The 17,830-nt window shown below is 35.4% G+C and overlaps 3 protein-coding genes across 3 annotated transcripts in view; 2 read left to right on the top strand and 1 right to left on the bottom strand.

The window, feature by feature from the left end:
- The first annotated feature begins 298 nt into the window (after positions 1-298).
- On the top strand, positions 299-2,155 carry LOC106769599 (benzyl alcohol O-benzoyltransferase). Its single transcript, XM_014655283.2, has 2 exons — positions 299-801; positions 1,023-2,155. Exons 1-2 carry the CDS (start codon positions 364-366, stop codon positions 1,971-1,973), a joined length of 1,389 nt encoding a protein of 462 aa, XP_014510769.1. The 5' UTR covers positions 299-363; the 3' UTR covers positions 1,974-2,155.
- A 2,036-nt stretch (positions 2,156-4,191) lies between these two features.
- LOC106771994 (DNA-binding protein SMUBP-2) lies at positions 4,192-15,009 on the top strand. The gene is made up of 7 exons (XM_014658090.2): positions 4,192-5,158; positions 5,875-6,183; positions 7,287-7,570; positions 10,112-11,143; positions 11,979-12,147; positions 12,940-13,097; positions 14,507-15,009. The coding sequence occupies exons 1-7, from the start codon at positions 4,513-4,515 to the stop codon at positions 14,747-14,749; spliced, it is 2,841 nt and encodes a 946-aa protein (XP_014513576.1). The 5' UTR covers positions 4,192-4,512; the 3' UTR covers positions 14,750-15,009.
- A 1,072-nt stretch (positions 15,010-16,081) lies between these two features.
- Positions 16,082-17,830, bottom strand: part of LOC106769966 (protein BOLA4, chloroplastic/mitochondrial) — an 8,271-nt gene continuing 6,522 nt past the window's right edge. The window contains exon 3 of the mRNA XM_014655784.2: positions 16,082-16,497. Coding sequence (XP_014511270.1) covers positions 16,335-16,497 — 163 coding nt within the window. The 3' untranslated portion in view covers positions 16,082-16,334. The remainder of the gene's footprint in view (positions 16,498-17,830) is intronic.

Raw genomic sequence — 17,830 nt, 5'->3', positions numbered from 1 at the left:
TTAATAATAAATCAATTGAAAAATATACTTAATTAATAATAAATGACTACCTAACCTCCACTAATAACAAAATCAAACAATGTAATCAAGAAAAGAATGGTGAGTTTAAAATAAAATAAAGAGAAAAAAAAATAATGATTTTAAAATAAAATAGATTAATGCTAAAGTTTGAAATATACTTTTGATAGAAATAATTAGACAAAACGTCTCCCGATTAAAACAGTAAAGCAGTAAAAGAGTGGAGACAGATCAGGAATGGGATGTGGGGGCATTAGTTCTATTATATATACAAGTGTTGTGGGATGCATCTCCTCCACATCAGTGTTCATTCCCTTTCCCTTTTGTTCCTTCTCCTTTAGAATAATGGACACATCTCTGGTGTTTACGGTGCAGAGACGGGAGCCAGAGCTGATAGCTCCGGCGAAGGCCACTCCTCGAGAAGTGAAGCTACTCTCAGACATAGATGACCAAGACGGGTTAAGGTTTCAGATTCCAGTGATACAGTTCTATCGATATGATCCAGCGCTGGCAGGGAGAGACCCTGTTGGGGTTATCAGAGAGGCTTTGGCCAAAACGCTTGTGTTTTACTATCCCTTTGCAGGTAGGCTGAGGGAAGGAGCCGGTCGGAAACTCATGGTGGACTGCACAGGGGAAGGTGTTTTGTTCATTGAAGCTGATGCAGATGTCACACTTGCTCAATTTGGCCACGCTCTTCAACCTCCTTTCCCCTGCTGGGAGAATCTTCTTTACGATGTTCCTTTCTCCCAAGGAGTTCTTCACACTCCCCTTCTCCTCATCCAGGTATATTCATTCATTCATTCATTATTCACACTTCAACCATCTTTTCAACCATCTTTCTTCGTAAAGGAAAAAGTTGCACAAACGCACTTTAGAAGCATAATAAAAAAGCATAGTATACTTATAATACTTGAGCAACAAGAGATTAAAAAATTGAAAAAATATGATGATAAGATTTTGCATGTGAAAACACGTGAGTTGACAAAGCATACGAGTGCGTGCAGGTAACGCGCCTGAAGTGCGGGGGTTTCATATTCGCGCTCCGTCTGAACCACACCATGAGTGACGCAGCGGGTCTGGTCCAGTTCATGAACGCGGTGGGAGAGATAGCTCGCGGGAGGCAGGAGCCATCGGTCCCACCTGTGTGGCGCAGAGAACTTCTGAACGCGCGGGACCCACCGCGAGTGACGTGCATCCACCGCGAGTATGACGTCGTCCCCGACACGAAAGGCACGATCATCCCCGTGGACGACATGGCCCACCGCTCCTTCTTCTTCGGCCGCAGCGAACTTTCGGCCATCCGGCGCCTCCTGCCCCCTCACCAGAGCCAGTGCTCCAGCTTCGATGTCCTGACCGCGTGCCTATGGAGGTGCCGCACCCTGGCCCTGCAACCCGACAGCGACGAGGAGGTCCGCATTATATGCATCGTGAACGCTCGCTCGAAATTCAACCCTCCTCTGCCAGAAGGTTACTATGGCAACGTTTTTGCTTTCTCCGTGGCGGTTACGACTGCGGGAAAGTTATGCGAGAATCCGTTGGGGTATGCTTTGGAGTTGGTGAGGAAAGCGAAGGCGGATGTGAGCGAGGAGTACATGCATTCGTTGGCAGATCTGATGGTTACTCGAGGACGGCCTCACTTCACGGTGGTGAGGTCGTATCTGGTGTCGGATGTGAGACGAGCGGGGTTCGAAGACATTGATTTCGGGTGGGGTAAAGCTGTGTATGGAGGACCGGCGAAGGGCGGTGTTGGAGCCATTCCTGGTGTGGCGAGCTTTTACATACCCTTCAGAAATGATAAGGGAGAAGAAGGTTTGGTTATGCCAGTTTGCTTACCCTCTGAAGCCATGCAAAGGTTTGAGAAGGAGTTGGACTCTGTGCTCAACAATAGCCTTCCACCAACTATCAATACTATTTCATCTTCAAATTCCAGGCAGCTCCTTCTTTCTTCCTTGTAGTCTAAATTACCAATCCAGGAACAAATTCCACCTTCTTCTTCTCTCTCTCACAAACCCATCACTATACTACTTTCTACCGCCACTATATCAAGTACTATTTCTCTCTTTAAATATTATTACTTTTTAATCCTTTATCTTTTGTACCTTTTGTCTCTGTTGAAAGTAAAGTTTGAGTTGAGAAAGCGTTGCTAATGACATTATACATAGATTAGTATATACTTTCACAAATTCCCAAGTATCTAAATTATGTAATAAAGACGTCGTCCGAAATTATATGTTTATTACTTTAATTTTTAATAATTTTATATTTAGTAATTAAATAAATAAGACATGATAAATTTTAAATACAATTTGTCTAAAATTTTATTCTAATTTTAAACACATGACCTCACATCAATTTAAATTTAAAGTTTATAAAATAAATAATATATTTTTCAAGTGTAACTCCTAAGTATAAGAAATATAAAATTTATGCCAAAATTAAGTGACATTTTATAAAGATATAATAAAGCTTAGGACTGTATAATATTTCAAAACACACAAAGTTCTATATTAGAGTGGATTTTTCTAACTACGTAGATTTACAAAGAAATTTTCATAAAAAAGACTTCATAGTCCGCTCTATTATTAAGAATTAGAAAGAAGTATAAATGAATAATTTTATTTTTCAAACAGTTTTGGACTTTTCCTTAAATTAAGATAAGTGAATTTTGTAGGCATTTTCATGAGGCCTCCATACTAAAAAAGAAGATATTTTTACCAAGTATATTTTCTTGTGTTGCAATTATGTAGTGTAATAACATTTTCTTCCTTTAACATTTTCTTCCTTTGACTTATTATAGAATATGAGCGAAGAGAATGCTTGGATGTATGAACATTGTTATACATATATCTATTTGATATTGTCATAAAATATTGTAGAAAATTGTAAAATATATGTATGTTTAGGTATTGTCAAGTATTGATTTTTGAAAAAAAAAATCTGTTAATAATATTACATGTTAAAGTTCTCAACTTATTGATAGAAAAACTTGATATTAATATATGTCTTTATATAAATAATAGATGGTAAATAAAATAAACTTACTATTCTTTTGTTTAAATAGTTTGAGAAGATTTCTTATGTAAAGTACAACATCATATAATAATAGTACGTTGATTGATATAGTTAATGTCAATTACACCTACATTAAATGTTAGTTCCTACAAAATGTTTAATTAATTTACTATATATTGTTCAATGAATTATGTACTCGTTGGTTGATAAACAAAGTAAATTAAATTTGTTTTCTTTCCTTCATTAATGTATTGACGTACATTTGTGTTTCTACTCTTTTTATACCCATGAGATGAATAAGTTGAGGCTCTTAGTTTCCCCTCATCTAAACATACCATAATAAATTATCAATGTATATATATAATAAATAACAACTATAAAGGTTTAAAATGTTAATTTACATAATCCATAATTGCACATAAGTTCTTTTTAATCCTTTTATCGATTCAATTTCCAACAGACGTGTAATATGTTTAGTTTTATTTACAAAATGATTTCTTTTACCGCACTTCTCTTACTACATTAATTTTTGAACCGTGGTTAATTTAGGTCGTTAAAGAATAATTTTACATTAATAATTAGAGGTAAATTACATGATAAAATTATAAAAAAAAATCAATTTATTACTAAGGTAAATTGAATAATAGAAACATACACGAATAAATAGGAAAATAAAGAAAAAATTAATACAAATAATATGAATTTATTAAAATCAATATAATAAAATGCATAGTTTCAATCCCATATATATATATATATATATATATATATATATATATATATATATATATTACAATCCATCAATAATTAAAAAGAATCTGTGAAATTCATAATTGTTAAAAGAAGTTAAGAAACAAAAAACTTATATCTAGAAACACTTAAGTAACTTTAAGACCTATACAAACTTTCATTTCCGACAATACTTTTATTAATTTATTAATTGTTTAAAATAAGAGATCAAAAATGGGGTCAAATACACATTTTAAAGAATGAGGTGTGAGAAAAAAACGAGTGAAGGAAGAAATTGCGCATAAGGCACAACAATACTGAGTTTAGAGATAAAGAAAATAGAAATAGTGACAGTTTGGGAATATTAAATACAGCTTAATAATTTATTATTATGGAAATAAAAAAGCTTTGGGTTGGGAAGGGAACACGTGAGCAGGAAGTAGAAGGGTTAAAGGGTGCCACGTGAGGTCACAAAATCGTAGGAGCCAATGAAAGAAGGAGCTGGGATCTTGAGTTTGCCCTTCTCTTACTTTTCCTTTTCACTCGTGTCACATAACTAAACGAAAAGAAAAAAGAAAAAAAAAAAAAAACACAAAGCCACTTTCCTTCCACGCCTCAAATGCAGTTCGCGGTTCAAATTCTCCACCATGGCATCTTCTTATTCTCGCTGCTTCTCCAACAAAAATCTATGCTTTACAGTACTAATTCCTGAATGAGTTAAGTTAGTAATACCATGGTTCTTGAATTGCAGTAATGGAGATTGCGCTCACTTGCTTCTTCTGTGGCAGAGTCCCACCCACGCTCAAATTGGGGCCTGCTGCAACTGCAACTCCAACTCTAACTCACCACTTCCCTTGTAACAATGCCTCCACCCACCTGCTTTCTTCCTTCCCCCCTTCGCTTCGACTCTATCGCCTGATTCCGAACGCTACTAACAGCACCCAACCCAAGGTTTCCACCAACTCTAAAACCAGAAGAAGGAGAAGAAGAAGTAGCGAGACTCAGCTGGTGGTGGAGGATGCTGCTGCTGTCCATCACAACGGAGACCCAATTGGGAAGAAGGATCTCGGGAAGAGTGTTATGAGATGGATTCGCGACAGCATGAGGGCCATGTCGTCTGATTTAGCTGCGGCGGAGATGCTGGGAGAGATGGAGTTGTGGGAGCGCATGGGACCGGGTCTCCCTTTTATTATGCAGGCACAGCCCTATCTAAATGCGGTTCCTATGCCCATTGGCCTTGAAGGTGTTTGCTTGAAGGCCTGCACGCACTACCCCACTCTGTTCGACCATTTTCAGAGGGAGCTTCGCGCTGTTCTCCAAGACCTGCAGAACGACAACTCCATTCAGGACTGGCGGGACACCAAGTCTTGGAAACTGCTTAAGGAGCTCGCCAATTCAGGTTTCTCTTTATTTCTCCTGACCTAAACACTTACTAATCAAAATTAATTTACTATATTATGCATTCGGTGCTCCCACCGCCTGAACCAACTCTGTCGAGGAAACCAATTCAAATTTCTTATGTCAATTCGAGATGTAATAAGTTGACATGTGAAAGTTGCAACTGTTGCTACAATTTATGAAGGGGGTGACTCTTGGAATTTTGAGAAACAATTACTTGTTGCTTATTCAGAATCTCTATAAGTCATTCACTACTCTGTAAACAGAGGTTATTGGGATGAGAAAAACCTTCAACCTGAAGAATGGGTTACTCTGACTGAGAGCGGTCGTGTAGTGGAGAGGATTCTTTCGTCGAGAAAACTTGTAATCTTACGACGTAAAAAATATGAGATACGGTCCCCATGGACAAAGTTTCAGGATCGAGCCTCGTTGATATATATATATATATATATATATAAAAGTGATTAGGAGGGGAAATCCTACTAAAAATGGTCAGTCAAGTTTCCCAAAAGAGATGAGTCATCGGTAAAGTTGGTGAATATTCTATACCAATTACTTGATTACGAAAAAATGTGTTAAGATGAAGCTGTGTATTTTCTATTTGTGGTGTCTTTGTGTGTATCTCATATCTTTGATCCCTGTTCAATGGGAGGGGATTTTTCTATCAGTTTCTTTTAACTCAAGAAATGGTCTTAGTGTCTAATGGTTCATTTACAGCTCAGCATAGGGCAGTTGTGAGAAAGATAGCACAACCCAAGAGTGTCCAAGGCGTTTTAGGAATGGACTTGGGAAAGGTCAAAGCAATACAGCACAGGATTGATGAATTCACCAATCGCATGTCAGAATTACTCAGTGTCGAAAGGGATGCTGAATTGGAGTTTACGCAGGAGGAATTGGATGCCGTTCCTAAACCAGATGATGTTTCTGATTCTTCAAAACCTCTTGATTTCTTGGTTAGTCATAGCCAACCTCAACAAGAACACTGCGACACCATTTGTAATTTAAATGCCATCAGTACCTCTACAGGTCTTCTCCTTTTGCTCTTTTCTTTTCACTTATTCAGACAAATTATGATCTTGCATTGACCTTCCTTCTAAAATTTAGTCTTTCCTTTATGTGTTTGCGTGCTATATAAGAAGTTGAACTGTTCACATGCTAATGAGTTATATGATCTGATGTAGTAAACTACAGGAAATTCATTAATATTTTAGATATGGACTATATAAAACATCTTGTTGAAACATACTCGCAGTCTGTTTTCCAATCAATTCAGTTATTGAGATATATCTCCATTTTCTTTTGTTCATTTTGAGGAAGCCTCATAAATGTACTGCATCTACTCAAGAGTCAGATATTTGTTGATTTTATTGATGTTTATGCTTTTTGTACCCAATTGTTTTTAATGGAAAATCAGTCTAAGCCGTTTCTCTCTTTCAAATGTTTTTGTCATGAAATAAAGACTCAATTCGGTTTTCCAATTTGTTCTTTGCAAAGTGATCATGCTTGCCAACATTTGTCTTAATTCTTTAAAACATTTAGAGATTATCCTGAAATTCTTCACCAATCATTATGTGATCATGCCTGTAAGCAAACCGGGTGGCCAAATTCAGAATGTTGATATCTTTACTAAAACCACTTGAGCATGCTTTATTTACTGCATCTAATATTGGGTGAAAGTATATATTACTGAGGTTAGAAAGTAGATACACGTGGAAATGATAAACACCCAAACACTTAGGAAACCCAACCTCAAAAGCTAGCTATTAAGGAGATAGAATCAAACACTTAAATACTCTGCAAACATCCCATACTTGATTTGGGACTTAGGTACTCCATACTCAAATTCCAATCCCAATCGTAGATTTAGACCTAAATGAACCTTTACTCATCTTGGTTTAGAATGTAAATTATAAGTACGTGTGGTCTTTTAGATCACTTGGATGTCTATACTCTAATTTAAAAACCCAAAGAAAATCAATAAGCTATATTTAAATGTCTATATGATGCATAAGCATTTCGTCTTAACTGATGGGGTGCATGCACAGGATGCTAGTTATATCAATTTAGTCTTTGTAACTTGTACTTAAATCCAGTCTGCCTGCTATGGTCATAATTCATTTTGTAAACAGGACTGGGGGGAATGCATCTGGTTTTATTCAAGGTTGAAGGGAACCACCGGTTACCACCCACTGCTCTTTCACCCGGAGACATGGTTTGTGTAAGAACATACGACAGCAGGGGTGCAATTACAACTTCTTGCATACAAGGGTTTGTGAACAGTTTTGGAGATGATGGCTATAGTATTACAGTTGCTTTAGAGTCACGCCATGGTGACCCTACGTTCTCTAAACTTTTTGGGAAGAATGTGCGCATTGACCGTATTCAAGGACTGGCTGATACACTTACCTATGAGGTATTGCAATCTATTTTTTGATTTCTTGGATGAGTGTTGTTAACAACACTCTCTCTCTTTCTAACACATTCTCTGATGTTAGTTAAAATTCACTGAAAAGTACAAAATCATGGGATGAGAGGGACTCATTATTTGCTTTCCAATAATAGTTTGTCCTCAAAAGAGCATGATGCTAGCATTTTTTATTGTGTTTACCCAAAAATTTTGTGGCTATGAGAAACATTAGTGAAAAAATTGGGAAGGGTGCAATGATTTCTATGAAATCTGAAGCTAAGAAGTTTTGATTAGAGATCCAAATGAAGGTGTAATGAGTGTCTACTATTTGTGTTTAGTCAAGTACAATAAAATAAAATCATCAATATCTAAAGACAAAAAAAATATGGTCAACTATTAATTAGTTAATTAAACTATTTTTATTAGGAAGGTGAACAAATCCAATAATTAGGAACATATTTACTATATAAACGGTCAATATGCATCTTCCTTTTCGTAATCCTAGTCCACAACTTCTTTACTACTAGAAAGTTGATGTTAAATCTTGACAGTTGACAATATAGAAAGATTATCATCCCTGACCACTTTTATCATAATGACTTTGCTCTCTTATATGCTTGGTAGAGCTGTCAAAATAGGTCATTCACTCCGGCTCAGCCCACCACGGATGGGCTACTTAGTGAACCAACTCAATCTGGCTCACTTATTAGTGAGCTTAAGAAATTTGAACCTAGTCCGACCCACCATGGTTGGTGGGTTAAATAGGTTACTCACTTAACATTGTTTTTAATATGTATCTAAAATAAAAAAGTCCAAATCTATTTTAAAATTTTGTTTATTCTCATTTTAGATAATAAATAAATCATTCATCCCAAAATTTGTCATGGGCGTGGGTCTCTCTCCCCCAAAATTTAAAAAAAAAAAATTGCTTGTGTTTTAGGCTAGATTCTTAAGTTAAGAGCGAAGTGGATTTTCTTTTACATCTGGGTTGGTGAGTCAACCTGGCTCACCACGAGTTCAATCCGGATGAACTGGGTTCTTAGTGGGCTGAGTCCATTTTTGGTCCAAACTGAAATTTGCAATTTTTTTTAACCTAACCCGACTCGAATACGTGATGAGCAGGGTTGACTCACGGGTTTTAACCCATTTTGACAACTCTGCTGCTTGGCTAGCTGCGGAAGTTAGTAGATTCAAAATTTCTTATTTATATTATGTAGGTATTCCCCAAGGTTATGAAAAAAGAAACATGTATGTTTCGTTGTATTTAAGAAATTCTATGATCTACTTAATTTAAATCTTTGATTTATTATAGCTGTCTTCTCTGCCTTGCCAAGGTGCTCTAGGGGTTAAGGAATTGCTGATGTTATGTATGAATAATATTTATATATTCTGCTCTAATGATTATATGTTGATTACTCATCATACATTAGCATCTATTGAACTGTGATAGAAACAATAAGAATTGAACGGAAAAATTCTAGTGGACTTAGTGTTGTCAATATTTCTGTTAATAATTGGGAAGCATGATTTGGTGATAAGATACAAAACGACAGTGTATGTAGTCTTGAGCCATGATTAAAAAGTGTATATTTCTTTTTCTGAAGAATAGTCATTCATTACTTCAAAGTTTTAAGTTCATTAACTGCATTTGATCCGGAAACATATGTGCTTTTAGTCATGAAATAATTTGTAAATGGTGCTCATCGTTATTTACTATCCTTCAGTTACTTGTGTTAGAAGAGTGCATGAAAAAATCTTGATGTCTTGGAGTAATTTGAAATATCTTATATGATCTCTTGAGATTAGTTTTCATATTTGCTTATATTTTCATCATTTATTTCCCCATTTAATCCAGATTATGAGTCTACTATTAATATAGATGAGGCTCAATGTTAAATGTTGTGACATTATACCATATAAAATCAATATTGATTTCAGAATATTCTATTTCTTTTCTCTCCTTGTGTTCCCTCAACACCTAAGTTCTATAATTTCAACAACTTTATTTTATAGTGGATAGTTTGTTGCTGGCATTGCTGTCTTATTTCTTTTAATTTGTTTTGCATGACCCAGTCTGTAATAAAGCATAGGTCAGCACCTTATTTTTTAACTTTTGCTTTATTTCCTTTGCCTTCGAGGGTGAAAAATAGTACTAATTGTCCTTAGTGAACTTATTTCTTCAGTGATCTTGTGGTCTATGAAAATGAATAACTTAACTATTATGTTGATAAAGTGAATACGTAGTAATAAATTCGATTACCATTTTGAGTTGTGGGGTAAAACATGTCGTGTGGTTACAACATTCTGCCACTTGCTATGGAAAGGTCAGGCATTGTGAAATTTTTAAACGTGTTAACTACCCAGCACCTACTTATTCTGCCAAAAAGAAATTTTACATTCTGGTGATCTCAGCTTTGTACAAATTAATATAATTAAGATAATTCACAGTGATGGTTCTGGTTTTTTAATTTCATTACAATTGTAGTGCTTAATTCACTTAATTTATGTGTAAATACACATAATTTATAAAGCTTTTGACTTTATCAGCGGAACTGTGAAGCTCTAATGCTGCTTCAGAAGAATGGTTTGCGTAAGAAGAATCCTTCAATTTCTGTTGTTGCTACTCTGTTTGGAGATGGGGAAGATGTTGCATGGCTAGAGAAGAATGATTTTGCTGACTGGGCAGAAGAAAAATCTGATAGAATTTTAGGAAGTGACAGCTTTGATGATTCTCAACGGAGAGCAATTGCACTGGGTTTGAATAAAAAGAGGCCTGTGTTGGTTATCCAAGGCCCTCCCGGTACAGGCAAGACTGGTTTGCTCAAGCATCTTATAGTATGTGCTGTTCAGCAAGGTGAACGGGTTCTTGTTACAGCACCTACTAATGCAGCTGTAGATAACATGGTTGAAAAACTTTCTAATGTCAGATTAAATGTTGTGCGGGTTGGAAATCCAGCCCGGATATCAAAAACAGTGGCATCGAAGTCTTTGGAAGAAATTGTAAATGCTAAGCTTGCAAGTTTTCGCGAAGAATATGAGAGAAAGAAGTCAGATTTAAGAAAAGATCTAAGACATTGTTTAAGGGATGATTCACTAGCTGCGGGCATACGGCAACTTCTGAAGCAGCTGGGAAGGTCACTGAAGAAAAAGGAAAAGCAGATAGTTAATGAAGTTCTATCCAGTGCTCAGGTTGTGCTTGCCACTAATACTGGAGCAGCTGACCCTTTGATCCGAAGACTAGATACTTTTGACTTGGTCGTCATAGATGAAGCTGGACAGGCAATTGAACCCTCTTGCTGGATTCCTATATTGCAAGGTAAGCGGTGTGTTCTTGCTGGTGATCAATGCCAACTTGCTCCTGTCATACTATCTAGAAAGGCCTTGGAAGGTGGTCTAAGAATATCTCTATTGGAAAGAGCTGCAACTTTACATGAAGGGATTCTCACCACTAGGTTAACTACACAATACCGAATGAATGATGCTATTTCTAGTTGGGCTTCGAAGGAGATGTACGGAGGATTGTTGAAGTCCTCTGAGACTGTATCTTCTCATCTTCTTGTAGACTCTCCTTTCGTCAAGGTAGTATGCCCATCAATGATATCTCCATCTTCATTGAAGTGAAATTATTTTATTTTTTTTATATCTTGGTCTTTAATTTCTAGAGATGCTACTCAAAATCTTTCAAGTGATTTGTGAACATTCTACAAAACAAATTTTTCTAGACAGTATCATGTTTTTCTTTGATATTGATACCCTGGCACTGTTGATAAAGGGGCGAAAGAATCTTTGTTGAATAGCAACAAGCTTCAAATTTGATTCAACGTAGTACAGCCTAAAAAGGGAAATACTAGATGACAATGCTCCTGAGAAATTAAAGACCGTGGACTCTCCTAAATGCGTTACATTACGCTGTTTAACTACCAGATACTTAGGTCCAATGCAAGGGTCATAATCATGGTCTTAAATTTAAAACCTTGGTCTTATAAGAAACCCTCACTGGAGCATGCTAATGTGACATAAAAGGGTCTTAGATAAGACTTTGGATCATAATAATAAAATATTATTTTTTGGGTGGTTGTACTTGTATTAAAGTGTAAATAAAAAACTGTACAGACCTTTGCATCAGGTAAAACTTGTCAGATCTTTAAGAGTGATGTGTCATTGTGGAAACCCACATAAATTAAAATAAAACCTTATGATGTGACCCTTGTATTGAAGATGACCTCGATAGACGATATAATGCTACAAATGCTCAAAAGACAACTTTTCATGAAAGAGATTTGTCAAGACTTACTGTATGAATGTAGCAAATGAAAGATCAGCTTCTTGTTTGTTGCAATTTTATGGACTGTTTTACTTTTGCCATATTTTGCTTATTAAATGGATGGAAAGTTTGACTTTGCTGTTGTTGCAGCCTACCTGGATAACACAATGCCCACTACTATTGTTAGATACCAGAATGCCATATGGAAGTTTGTCAGTTGGTTGCGAAGAGCATCTAGACCCAGCTGGAACAGGCTCACTTTATAATGAAGGAGAAGCTGAGATAGTTTTGCAGCATGTCTTTTCCTTAATTTATTCTGGTAATGACATTTGACTAAGGTTTAAATTTTGGCAATAGCTTATAACATAAAACATTTTCCCTTATGAATGATTTATAATTAGCGAAGAAACTGCAAGAACAAAACACAATGATTAAGATTGAAAGATGACAGGCGGGCAATAAATGGTATTTTGGTCACTACCCCTACGCCCAACTACTATAATGAATGGACCTTTAACATTAGACAAATATGGTCTATTCCTAAAGGTGTTTTCGTCCATACCTTGGCGCATGAGTCTGTTCTCTTCATTCCTCGACATCTTCTAAAATTAACCGTCTTGCCAAGTACTAGATGTCAAAATTTAGGTTTTCACACTATAATTAAGAATGTATAGAAAGAGTATAAAAAATAGTGTCAGCGTCTCTCTACTGCTTCCAAACCTCATTAATATTTAAAGCATATTATATTTAATCCAAGAAAAAGGATATTACTGCATTTTATTTTATGTCATCATACTTCGCAATGCACTCAGGCTTTCAAGTTTTGAAACCTTATTTTCTATTTTGCTGATGTAAGATTTTCTTTTTAATTTGAATCTGAAATGTGGCGTTCACCTAACCGCTATGCTATTGTAGTGCAATCCTCCCCTTAATATTTGAGCATAGTATTTTGAATCCAAGTAAAAAGAAAATGCTATTACTGCATATCACTTTTTGTTCTCATATTTTAGCAAAGTAAGTTGTCTTTCACGTTTTTGAAATCTTTTGATTCAACTTATGTCATTTGTGTTTGCTGATGTAAGTTCCTTGTTAATTTGAACCGGAAATGCAGGTGTTAGCCCAGCTGCTATTGCAGTGCAATCTCCCTATGTTGCTCAAGTACAACTTTTGAGGGACAGGCTGGATGAGTTTCCAGAAGCCGCAGGCACAGAGGTTGCAACCATTGACAGTTTTCAAGGTCGGGAAGCTGATGCGGTAATTTTATCGATGGTATGATCCAAATCCACTTTTTAATCCATCATTTCAACAATGTTATGGTTAACAAATAAAAATAAGTTATTACTTAATGAAAAAGCAAAAGAAAAATTGCCCTTACCTCTCTTAAGGTCTTCTTAAATGACAATTATATCCTTTCTAGTTTTAAAAGAAAAATCATTCCCTATACAATACCACATTTGTTTCTTTTTAAGTATCACGTAAGTTTTTTGTTCACATACCAAGAAATGCAACAATTATTTTTTCCTAAAATAGTTATGAAGTTCTTAATTTAGCCTTTTTATTTATATTATACAATAAATGCACTTGAGTTGTTTTTCATTTCCACTCTTATGATAAGTATATAAATTAATTAAAAGTTTGATGGAAAGTAAGGATATAATTAAGGAAAACTAATTAATCTTGAACTTAAAACACACACAATCCGACACTTGGAAAAAATGGAGTAATAAAGGAGTATACGTGTCACTTTATTAAAATCACATTACAGAGTAAATGCCTATCTAAGGGAAAAAACTTACATACAGTACCTACAGTACTGTTGGTGCTATTCTTCAATCATATTCAGAGTTTTACTCTGGCAATATGTAATGCATTTGATAAAAAAGCATATTACCAAGGTGAAACTTTTAATATAATTGAGGAGCACTTATACAAATTAAAGGGGTTGTGAGTATCATTTAAAGACTTTAATATGAGGTAGTGCAATTTTCCCAAAAATAAATGTTTGGAAAGTGTCAATAAACATGTGAAAGTTACATTATGATCACAATACACCATTTAGAGTAGGATGAAGCCAGTTAAATGAATTTCCTTACATCCTATTCCTATAGAAGATTTCATCATATGACATCTTTTCAATAACTGAAGTTTGGTCATCTTAGTTTATTTTAGTCATCACATTAAAAGAATGGTTTTTATTTCTCTTGTGCTTCCTTATGCAAGAGGTTTTTGGGTTTGAAATATGGACAATAGAATTTTTTTTATTTTTACTTTTATTAAAAGATAGTGATAACAAGGATCAAACATTTAATCACTTGGTCCATACAACCTCGATTTTGTCATTAACCACCATCCTATGAAGGCTTTATGTAAACTCACTCCTTAAACGTTGATACTGTCACTGTATTGATTCCATAATGTCCTCTTCTAATCACTATCTCGTTTAACTTGTTCATAAATAACTTCCACATATGATGTTATGTAAAGTTATTCTTTAATGTTTGTTGACACACACGATTAGTTGCTACTACCAGTTTGATTATTGAACCTTCAAATCCTGAGATACGTGATCCATGTAAGAGATTCTAAAATTGAAAAACAATTTGATTATGATCTTCCGCATGAACTGACATATTTGTACTTATTTTCCCCCTTTAATAATAATGATAATAATAAAATAGGTTCGATCAAACACATTGGGAGCTGTTGGATTCCTCGGGGATAGCAGAAGAATCAACGTTGCCATCACAAGAGCACGCAAACATGTGGCTTTGGTCTGTGACAGCTCGACTATATGCCACAATACCTTCTTAGCAAGACTTCTTCGTCATATTAGACACTTTGGTAGGGTGAAGCATGCAGAACCAGGTAGTTTTGGAGGATACGGGCTTGGGATGAATCCAATATTACCTTCCATTAATTAGTGTGCAATAGTAGCATGAAACACATTTAAAAATGACCTATCAATTGCTCTATGGGCATTTAATGTTGGACGGGAGGTAGGGGTGAAATAGTTTTTTTTCTTCCTTTTTTTCTTTCGTGTCGTGAAAACTTGTATAGTTGTATAGCAATTCATAAATTCAACATTGTGTAGCATATAAAGTACCGCACGAGCATGACAATTGGGAACAATTGAAACCCCGAAAATTGGAATGACATTTATAGCATGATTGATTTCACATTATAGGCCTGGCTTTTCATATTGGGTGTAATTTAAAAAACTGATTGTTTAGATTTTGTGATCTTTTACTCTGAACGTGTTTACAGGATTTGATCGATTCTAACGAACACAAAAAACATAAATATGATGAAATCGATAATATAAATTTAACCAATTAAATTAATGTAAATTAATATAGTTATTTGATTTGTTTTATTTCAAATCCAAACTAAAATAATTAGGTTAGACATACAACATAGGATGATCTTCACGTTTTTCTAAATTTTAATTTGGTCATTGTATATAAAAGATAACTAAATTTTATATATGTTGTATGGATTTTGTACTTATAAGTTGAGGGGGTAAGGTATTAAGATTAGCTTTGTAGAACAAGTCGCTAAGAATAACATTGTTTTAGACCTAACGATGCCAAACTATTTAACATTGTCTTAGACCAATTCATTTCTTAAGGTGAACACTAATTTTATTTTATTTTTTAATCTAAACAATTATTCAATCCATATTCAATCTAAATTCATTTAATTGAATTAAAATTTTCAATTTAAAAATAGAAAGGATCGTTAAAGTGGCCTGGACTAATACGAATTTGAATATTTTTTTCATACCCATCTTTAGCAATGGATTGTGCTCTAATTAAAAGTACCACATAATTGAATATAAGTTGAGTAAAAGTGCAAAGACCATAATATAAAATCTAAACTAGGATAATTTACTTTAGCACAAGTTAGAAAATCTACTATTCGAACAACGGAGAAATAAAAGTAAAAAAATGATTGGTACATAACATATTTTTACGCTATTGGTCAATTAAAATCTTCGTATATCATTAATTGACTTTTCCATTATTCGTGGTTCAATTAAAATTTTCATATATTGTAAGTTTATTGATTAATACAATAATATTTTTTAAAAGAAATTAACAATAAATTTTAATTGATTGTCAACGTAGAACTTACAGTATGAAAGTACATAGATTTTAATCTCAATGTAATTAATTATAAGATCACGTAGGATAGTAGGAATGGACAAATACTTTTAAGGATCTAGATGTCAATAATTTTGTCCGTAAATGATATACAATAAGAGATTATTGCATTATTTTTATTTAATTTAATCCATGTAAAAGACCTCACCTAGTAAGATTGGCCAAGTAATTGACTGCCAAATTATTGAATGTAGAAACTCCAAGGAAGTGTGGCATTGAAAACCTGATGTTCAGTAGCATGTGAAATACTGTAATGGTAGTTTAAAATAAGGAATTCATTCCTAGAAAACAGCAATGCAAAAATCTATAAAGAGCGTGAATAAGAAGTCAAAGTATGCTCTCATTATCCTCTGTCACTTCTTGCGGCTGCTTCAGCAGGAGTGCTAGTAGTCATTTGATCAACTGCATGGACTACACTCTGAAGCTCCTCCCATATAGCTTTATAGACCATCCTTTGCCTATTAACGGCTGATTGTCCCTCAAAGGCAGTAGATACCACATCAATACTGCAACATCACAACACATATTAGGGTTATGTCCCAGCCGAGCTGTGATCAAAGTGCCAAAAGCAGCTAATGGCACAAAAATTATTGTCATGTGTTTATTAAGTGAAAAATTAATGTTAAAATACAATTATTCTTGAAAGGAACCTTTTATGCTTAGTTTTTTGCTTTATAAATTTTAAATCTTTAGTGGTTCTTTCAAGCATAATCGCATATTAACATTAATTATTCCTATAACAATCGCAAATGACAATTATTAAAGGCCAAACATGTATTTAATTAACTTAACTATTAACAAAGTTCAAATAAAATTAACAAAATTAAAGTTATTGTACTAAACCAACTATATACTCTGTTAGATATTGTGTTTATTTCATTTACATGTTCATTTGTATTTGGGCTTAGCCCACACTCTTATTATTATAAATACATTACCCTATGTGTGTACAAAGACACATAAGGGAGATTTCCCCTCATCTCTTTTACTATTTCATATGGTATCGAGAGCTTAGGTTCTATTCCAGTCGTCTCCGGTGCTCATCTCTGTCGCAACCGCCGTCGTAGCCGCCGCCGTCGCCGTCGCCGCCACCGTCGCCGGAGTTTCAGAATCGACCGGCAACCACTCCATCTGGATCGTCTCGGCCGGGCGACCACCGTGGTCCAAAGATCGCGGTGATCGGAGCTCTCACGCGCCGCCGCAAAGTTCGCAGATCCACCACTTCCCGCCGCGCGTGCCGGCGCGTCGCCGGAGGGTTCCGCCGCCGACCAGCACCGCCGTGATCGCCTCCTCGCCCTCTTTCCGGATCTGTTGTCGGTGCATCAATTGGAGCACTTTGGTTTTTTAGGGTTTCTCCCTCTCCATGGAGTCTTCTTCGTCAACAACCACCTCCTCTACTGGTGCCTTCTCGTCTGATTCCCCAATATATACTAATTTTGTGAATGTTCACTTGTCCATTGACAAGTTAGATGGAACCAATTATGCAACATGGGCATCCGACATCAAACTTTGGTTGAAAAGTAAGGGGTATCTAGATCACCTCACTAATAATGTGACTAGTGTTACCATAGATGACGCTTCCCGCTGGATGAAAATTGATGCCCAATTATGCATCGTCATGAAGTCCACCATTCACTCCTCTTTGAAGCAAATGTTTCNATCCTATGAAACATGTTCAGAAGTATGGGCACAAGCAAAGCTATTATATACAAATGACACCCAGCGTCTTTATGGTGTCTGTCAGGACCTATTGACTGTTATTAGTCCGNGTAGTCCTGGTCCCATGGCGGAGTATTTGGGTAAAGTTCATGCCCTCCTGCATGACTTTAATGAGCTATT

Source organism: Vigna radiata, chromosome 8 (assembly GCF_000741045.1).
Source record: "Vigna radiata var. radiata cultivar VC1973A chromosome 8, Vradiata_ver6, whole genome shotgun sequence".
Taxonomy (NCBI): Eukaryota; Viridiplantae; Streptophyta; class Magnoliopsida; order Fabales; family Fabaceae; genus Vigna; species Vigna radiata.
Note: the sequence above shows the minus strand (reverse complement) of the source record. Positions and strands in the feature narration are given on the sequence as shown.

Coding starts and splice junctions, on each gene's coding strand:
- LOC106769599 (XM_014655283.2), top strand. CDS start 364: ATGGACACATCTCTGGTGTTTACGGTGCAGAGACGGGAGCCAGAGCTG. Junction 802..1,022: donor CTCCCCTTCTCCTCATCCAG/GTATATTCATTC, acceptor GAGTGCGTGCAG/GTAACGCGCCTGAAGTGCGG.
- LOC106771994 (XM_014658090.2), top strand. CDS start 4,513: ATGGAGATTGCGCTCACTTGCTTCTTCTGTGGCAGAGTCCCACCCACG. Junction 6,184..7,286: donor TGCCATCAGTACCTCTACAG/GTCTTCTCCTTT, acceptor TTTTGTAAACAG/GACTGGGGGGAATGCATCTG. Junction 13,098..14,506: donor ATGCGGTAATTTTATCGATG/GTATGATCCAAA, acceptor ATAATAAAATAG/GTTCGATCAAACACATTGGG.